The sequence below is a fragment of the Ctenocephalides felis genome, unplaced genomic scaffold, assembly GCF_003426905.1.
Source record: "Ctenocephalides felis isolate EL2017-DRISC unplaced genomic scaffold, ASM342690v1 CF-g0.4_SCAFFOLD_03571, whole genome shotgun sequence".
Lineage (NCBI taxonomy): Eukaryota > Metazoa > Arthropoda > Insecta > Siphonaptera > Pulicidae > Ctenocephalides > Ctenocephalides felis.
The window spans coordinates 48390551-48399319 of NW_020539725.1; the positions used below are offsets into that span (position 1 = coordinate 48390551).

The window sequence follows — 8769 nt, forward strand, 5'->3', positions numbered from 1 at the left end:
TTATTATTAATTGAAACCAATATTATCATTTATTCAAACTGTTCTGGCATGTAGAGCATTTGGTGGTAATTGACCAGCGAGAGTACAAGATCGACAACAAAACTTGCTATAATATTTGTGAGTACAATAGCCAGCTCTCAATATCAATGGGCATCTTGCAAAGGCCGGGCTATCAAGACATTGTGGGTGAACATATATTCCTAAGAAAGATAAATATTGAATAAGCTTTCATCGTATATTATTTCTGTTATAATAATGTATCATAAATGCCGTCAAAATACCTGCAACAGTGACATCTACTTGATCCTGGGCAGTTGAGTATTGATTTTGGGCAACACATTGATAAGTTCCGGAGTCGTTTGTTGTTGCATTTACTACTTTTAAACTGTACTCATCTGTCACAAAATGATAAATTATTAATAATTGTATATTATCATTTCAGGCTGAACAAATAATCTATTTTAATTGCATTTTTCACAAAAGTAATTTCATATCTTCATTTACATCATTTCTGTTACAGATAAATTCTTACCATATAAAACGTGTCCTGTGTTTTCCATCTGAATTGGCTTGCCATCTTTATACCAAGTGATTACAGGCGTTGGTGATCCAGTTACATCACAACGTAATTGAAAATCATCATGTGAATTTACATTTGAATCAGGCCCAAATAATCGTACGTTTAATGATTCTGTATAAAACAGATAAATTGAATAAAAAAATGCTCTTGAATAGGGACTGTAATTAGGGCGACTTTGCTCAAGACGCATGATGTCATAATATCGTTTCTCATTCAAGAGAGGTAATTTCGTGAAAAATTATTGGAAAATTAGCAGTATCATAGATTGTTCTGAAGTAATTTAATAAATGTTGCATGAAACTGTTAATTTAATTGATACATTATTACTTTCATTTTTAGCTTGGACGTTTGTTTCTTGTTTCGCTTGTTAATTAAACTGATGATAAAACAATCGACAACAAATCAAAATCATTGGTACTATATTAAAAATATGGCTTAAATTATATAATTTAACATATAAATTTAAATTTGTGCAATTTAAGTGCAAATTGGTGTAATACAAATTTAAAACTTGATATACGTTATAAATTTCCTACATTACGTTATAAATACATACATGTATATATATAAATATATAAATATATATATATATATGTATATATATATACAAAGATAATTTAAATAATAAAACTTGAATTATTCTGGTGTAAGTTAACAAATCAACAATATAAGATACTAACCACGAAAAAAATACAAACTATAAAAATACATACTCGACGCAAAGCGTGCAAGTCGTGCATTGTATTACTTTTAATTAAAACATATGCATGCAGTAAACCTAAAAATATTTTAACTTTTATAAGATAATACTCTATAACATAAATAAAACTAATATTATACCTCGAGTGTCAACATATGAAGAAGAATCATTGTAAAGCGGCCTTGATCTCTGTCCATCATATCGGTTACTATCGTCAACTATAAATTTACTGTATTCATCACTTACTGGTCCTGGCACTGGTCCTAATGTCATAACCGCTATAGACCAAGATGATGGTTTTCCAAGGAAATTATACGTTTGGCAAGTATAGATGCCCAATTGCTGGATGGTGACTCTTGCAATTCGGATCGACCCATCCCTGTTCTGTTCATAAATAGTGCCCGATGTCGGTAGGACAGTCTTGCCTCGCCACCAACTAACATGAGGCGTCGGCCATCCGTAATAAAGGCAACGCAACGTCAGCGGCGAACCGAGAGTGGCCAAGGCCGTGGCGTTATCGTCGCCCACTATGCCCGATGCATGAGGCGTGGGCTCTACGTAACGTAACATCAAATTATCATACATTATCATATCACAAATATCGTGCAAGCAACGGAACCATTAGTCTAAGAGCCAGTGAACTATTTGACTAACCTGTTTTCACAAAGCCAGAATTTTTTTTAATGATATTTTATTATCGGCCCATTAAGAAAGTACCATTCTGGCAGTCATTCCGCGGTTGCGTCATCATCCCTTCAATTTGTGAAAATGTAAAAAAAAAAAAAAATTATAACTTGCTCGCACAAGGCTCAAATTTTGAGGGTGTCTTCTTTTAACTGTTCAGAAAGCATATGTAAAAAGCCAGCCCATTCTGGCGGTTGCAAGGGTCTGCCAGTCGAGTACATAATAATCACGACGCGCAAGGGTGTGGGCGCTTTGCCATACATAATTGACTAATACCCTTGTATTTGAATAATTTATACGCCATTTTGAAGGTCATTTTGAAAACATCCGTTATACCAAACTTCAACTTTGTATCTCACCTTATGGCCGAGATATCATTGAAAATATGCCAAAGTGGCCCCTTTTTCAAACTCAATTTTTGGCGTAACCATAAAAGATATCGAAAAACAAATTATGGTTTATTAGCGTTACGCGCGGGTGTACTGGTTCTGGTTTCTTCAATTTTTCCATGTGTTCCACAAATTTGATTTAAACCATATTTGCAGTACTAAAAAGAAAACAATAAGCTTTTAAATAACGCTAATAATAAAGTAATTAAACAAACGCACTATCCGAAAACATTAATGAAAATTATTTTATCCTTTTTTAGCTAATAATAAAGGATTATTTAGCATATATACTATACATTATGTGGTTTAAGCCAATATGAGTAGATCACGCAATTTTTTTTTTCGATATCTTTTATGGTTACGCCCAAAAATTGAGTTTGAAAAAGGGGCCACTTTGGCATATTTTTCAATGATATCTCGGCCATAAGGTGAGATACAAAGTTGAAGTTTGGTATAACGGATGTTTTCAAAATGACCTTCAAAATGGCGTATAAATTATTCAAATACAAGGGTATTAGTCATTATGTATGGCAATGCGCCCACACCCTTGCGCGTCGTGACTATTATGTACTCATCTGGCAGACCTTTGCAACCGCCAGAATGGGCTGGCTTTTTACATATGCTTTCTGAACAGTTAAAAGAAGACACCCTCAAATTTGAGCCTTGTGCGAGCAAGTTATAAAAAAATTTTTTTTTACAAATTGAAGGGATGATGACGCAACCACGGAATGACTGCCAGAATGGTACTTTTTTAATGGGCCGATAATAAAATATCATTAAAAAAATCTTGCTTTGTGAAAACAGGTTAGTCAAATAGTTCACTGGCTCTTCTACTACATATCACGCATCGCTACAATTCTGTACTATTGATAGATTCCATATGAGTAATACGATGTACACAAATACAATAATTCATACTCTTATTTGTCTTAAGCTTTACTTATTATTACCAAATTATTCATATTTCAATCCTCGATGCTCGTATTGTTTTTCTCATATATACTACTCTATTCACAAACTTTCCAAATCAATTTAAACTAATAAATATTCTCAAACCCAATACAACATGCAAAAACTTGTTACATTACCTACTGTAGTTTTTATACTGGATCTATATTATATACAAAAAAAAAATGCAATCTTCACAACCATTCAAATATTAATGTTAATCAAAAATTACTTTTACTTTATTTTGATGACATTAAATTACCAATGACAAATATTATACCTAATATCCGTAATTCTATATTTTCAGAGACTGGATGTCCAACGCCGTTATCAGCACTACAAGTATATTGGCCACTATCTTTTTCGCTCACTGAAACTATTTGCAAAGTATTATCTGGTAGCAATCGATAATTATCTTTTGTTCCATCCACCTAGAATGAAGATACAAAGTTGAAATTCTTTTGTTTCACTACAACGTTGAGTTCAATTTTCATATAAGCAAAGTCTGAATTGAACACTGATCAACTCAATTTTCGGCTTGACTAAATTAAATGTAAACTAGCATACATTAGAATAACACGCCAAAATATAAGCATAAAGGTGTATCTTTGTCAATATATATATATATATATATATATATATATATATATATAAAAGATTCTTACAACTTTATTTTTCTTCAACCATGACACAGTTGGAGTTGGTTTTCCAGAAATTACACTACAATGCAGTTCAGCAACACTACCCTGTTCAGCGTCAACTCGGGTAGAAGGCACAAACAATCGTGGTGGTGTATTATCTAATAAATAAATAAAACAGTAATAAATAATCAATATTCAATATTACCATTCTAATTTGATCATTTTAGACTCGAGAACCAAAGAATTCATTAGGAAATTAGAACTCTTGAATGCACAAGTTACTTGAATTTTTGAAAAATTCAAATTGTAAATTATTATGAATTAGAAATAAAGTTGGGTCTGGATAGATATAACATTATCTGTATTAAAAGTCTGCAAAAATAAGAATTAAAATTCTTTTAATTATCATGCAATGATAATTATTCAGCAATTATTAATAAGAAGAGTGGAATTTATACATACCAGTAATGTTAGGTGCAACTGTAGTTAATAATTCAGTAAGATTGCTTAATTTACTAGGCATAGTACATATGATACTACATCCATTTTGACAGCATTTTGCTGGACCCCGACATTGAGCGTCTGTATGGCATTCTCGAGAACATCTATCTTCCTCATGTCCAGCAACACAAAACTGACTGGACAAGATCCTGGTTTGTTTTCTAATGAAATAATTATTAAAATAGATTTATTCTTCTACATTTATTCTAATAAAAATATTTTTATTTTATAAAGACATAGCCTATGGAACGAAACTTACCGAGCCGACATTCTCCAATGAATTGTTCTACCGAAACTTCATCTCGTTGCAAGTCTATTCCGCATGAACTTCCTTCGTGACAGCGGATATCAGAACAAGGATCAAAGCATGAGCATTGAACACAATTATTTTTATCCACAGATTTATGAATTCCGTAAGGACAACGTAATTCTCACACGATCGATCGTCATTGATGCAATTTTAATAATATTCTCTAAATGAAAAAAACAAATTAGCAATCATTAAATCTTCTTAAAAATACAGGTCAAACCGTAGTAATGAAATATCGTTAACATATTCAACAAATAGACAATAAATTCGCCTCAAATTATATTTATGAAGCCAAAAAATTAGTACATTGTATTCCTATTCTCAAACCAATTTCAATAAATTAATTTTTCAGCCTGTGTGACATAACATATAATAAAAGAATAACAGTTACCTTCAGGTCGTCTAACACAATGACTTTCACAGAGCTCTTCACTTTCAAATCTGTTTTGGATTGCCCTCGCCCCTCCATAGACAAATCTTCGCATCGTTGTGTTTCATTGTTGAAATACCAAGATGGTATGTGGAACGAACATGGTCCAGAGGAAACAGGATATGAACAGGCATCTTGCTGATGTGTTGTCTCGAGACAGTGGCGCCTACCACCAGAAAATTAATGTAAAACACAATCCAATGGTAGTAAACATTAATGTACAATATATAGAAAATACTATTTTTTTTTTTTCAAATGTAAAGATGTCTATAGACAGCTGGAATGCATATATATATGCATTCCAGCATGCACATAGTTAGATAAAGGTGAATAATAATAACTAAAGGTAAAAGTAAGTAACAATACTAAAAAAAAATTGATGTTAATGTCATTAATAATAATATTTTGTTAGTAAAAGATCATTGCTTTATCTATTTTATGTGAGCTATATATTCACAATAAAAATATTCAAAATTCAAGATAATTTCTTGCAATCTCATATTTAATAATCTTGGCTTATATCATTTATATAGTTATTATTAGATATAATTGAAATAATCAAATAATTAATAAATACCACTGTTGCATAGTGAATAGCATTTGGATCAGGTCCCCTGTGGCAGACATGCATGCATTCACGTAATGTGTTAAAACGATTCTGGTTTCCCTGACATCCTCCGTAGTGGAACTTGTTGCAGGTGCCAGATCTCGCGTCATAATACCACTGCACTACATATGAATCGCACGGACCTTGTTCGGCAGGCAAATTACATGAATCTACAACATTTAATTGTATGAAATGATAATTAACAAATGGACATGAAAAAAAAATGTTTACTTTATTTTGACATATTTTGGAAGATCTAAACTTTTTTTCAAAGCAATCGTACTGCTTTACTGCATAAAGACGAAATATCAAAGCGCGTAAGCGTCGCGTCGCCGTCCTAACACGAACATTGGTACGGAACCCATAGGACTGTAAACCAAATTCATACTATTGTTAAAATATCTATAAAATATCTGATAATTTGATGTGCATAAGTCTATGATCATTTTTGACCGCCAAATGGCATTTTTTTTTACTTTTTTTATTAGTTCTCCGAAACCGCTAGACCTGCCTTATGAAAATTTGATCGGTTCTTCACCTTGTCAATATAAGTAAAATGTTTTTGAATTATTAAAATCGACGCTCCGTTCTCTTAAAAAAATGAGTTACTGTTTTTGGCACTTTTTGCCCCGTATCTTTGGAACGGCTAGATCTGCCTTCGCGAAAAACTAATCACACGTCTCCTTATTCAATACTAATCGAATGTTTTTTGAATTATTCAAATCGGTTGATCCGTGTTTGCGAAATTGTCGACGAAAATTGTATCCGCACATACTACACACACGTACATACAACATACATACACACACACACATACACACATACATCCATTTTTTCTAAGGTATGCCAAAATGTTCAGAAACCTTTGAAACGTAAAGATATATAAAAATTTTCATTTTCGATTTTTTTGCGATTACTATAACTTGCCCTACGGGAAGTTAATAAAATACATACTTTTTGTATTTTTGAGGAATTTAAATTATTATACATTTTGCAATCGCAATTATGCAAAAGTATTTATTAAAATAAAGGAAAGTACGTATATAAATGTTTTAATATGGATTTTTGTACCAAATATAATAAAATAGACTATTATAATTACCTCTGGAATATACTGCCGAGTATTTTCCTTTCCCTTTCTCTTTCTCTTTCCCCCCTTTCCCTTTCCCTTTCTCTTTCCCTTTCCTTTCTCTTTTCTCTTTCCTCCCTTCACGTTGCCTGTCGATATTTTCGTCGGGTTCCCTCGTTCTGGTACATGGCGAGGTTCTTCGCGGCATCCTATCAGAACACCTTTGCAGACATGACAATTCGTCTAAGAAATTATTTCCATTGCCACCACATCCTCCCATAGTAAAAACCTCTGCATGTTTGGGCTAGAGTGTCATAACCAACGTTGAGTATAATTATGACATTCTCCTACAAGACTTGGTAATGTGCAACCATCGCGGGCTGTAATTAATGCATTTAATTTAGCATAAACAAATTATACTAAAGAAAACAGGCGCACAGTGTTTAAGTTTATGATCTATTATATGATTTGTGCAGAATTCTAAAAAACCTCACATTGTAAAATATTTGTTTCATTGATTAAAATTCTACATACCCTTTACAGAAGGACCGTAATGTTCGCAATCATCGCGTGTAGCAAAATTGTTCTCATTGGCGCCACAACCACTATAGTAGAATGGAACACATCTCTTCTGATTGGTGTCATAAACCAACGAGATTCTTGTTCTTCGCAAGTGCCTGGTTCTCTTGGCAAGTAACAGTAGCTAAAGGCCACAAAAATATGTATTTATATTTACATACATATACATAAAAACCATATGTTTTTCAGGACAGGTATTATTAATTGTCCATTGTCAAATTTTGAAGTAAAAGACACTTTTCTCTCATGGTTTCCTAAAGAAGGAAACATCCCATATTCAAAAAAGTTGAATAAAAAATTTTAAAAATTATGTAAATAATTTTCGGAATAAAAAAGGAGGCTTTTAAATGGCAAGGTAAAATGCCTCTTGCTTCCACTTTATTTCTTATTATATACCAACGACATTATAAGGTGTCAATCATACGAGGTCTGTTCAAAAAGTACCCGGAATTTTCGTTTTTTCAAAAAATATTTATTTATTCGTCTACATTAATGTGGTCCCCTTCAAAGTAGTCCCCCCCCAGATATAATACACTTATGCCAGCGTTTTTTTTCCAATTTTCGAAGCACCCTTGATATTCACTTTTTTGATATGTCCTTGAGCACTCTCAGCGATTTTCTTCAATCGAGGAAACCCGCCGTCCTTTCATGGGTCTCTTCAACTTTGGGAATAGGAAAAAGTCACACGGAGCCATATCTGGTGAATTTTGCACTTTGCAACACTTTATTTCATTTTTTACGCAAAATTTAATACAAATTCTTTGACTTTTTCAATTCTTCCATTGTAAAAATCGCCGAGCTCAGAAAAACACGTCGACCTTAGCGACTACCACAGACAAAGTAAGACAGTGAATATAGCTGAAAATTTCATCATACTTTTGTTTGTATACCAACACAATAAAAAAAAAATTTTGACAATCAGACCCACTCCAGACCCGCGAAATTTAATTATTAGTATTCCGGTACTTTTTGAAACACACCTCGTATATTATTTTTCTACGGCATTGAATCATATATGACTTATCAAAAATAAAATGAGTAGGTATTACTAAAGTTTCTAATTAGTATACATATATTCTTTCTGATACCTTGAAGAGCTTCTTTTGTTGCACATTTCTGTTGACATGCAGATTCACTAATAAAATTGTTGCTATTTCCTTTGCACCCACCAAAGCGGAATCTTTGGCAACTCTTTGAATTTTTATCGTAATACCACCGCTCAAACGATCCTCTACAAGGACCCTCATCCATTTCCTGATCGCACTATCTGCAAACAAATAACAGGTTAATAAAAATTTAATATATGCAGCATGCAACCATTTAATATTACT

The 8769-nt window shown here is 32.6% G+C and overlaps 1 protein-coding gene across 1 annotated transcript in view; it reads right to left on the reverse strand.

The window, feature by feature from the left end:
* Positions 1 to 33: 33 nt before the first annotated feature.
* Positions 34 to 8769, reverse strand: part of LOC113386189 (papilin-like) — a 36618-nt gene continuing 27882 nt past the window's right edge. The window contains 14 exon segments of the mRNA XM_026623986.1: positions 34 to 200; positions 282 to 395; positions 533 to 691; positions 1421 to 1834; positions 3582 to 3732; positions 3967 to 4100; positions 4405 to 4604; positions 4708 to 4873; positions 5145 to 5230; positions 5285 to 5349; positions 5761 to 5960; positions 6893 to 7150; positions 7153 to 7170; positions 8527 to 8701. Coding sequence (XP_026479771.1) covers positions 34 to 200; positions 282 to 395; positions 533 to 691; positions 1421 to 1834; positions 3582 to 3732; positions 3967 to 4100; positions 4405 to 4604; positions 4708 to 4873; positions 5145 to 5230; positions 5285 to 5349; positions 5761 to 5960; positions 6893 to 7150; positions 7153 to 7170; positions 8527 to 8701 — 2307 coding nt within the window.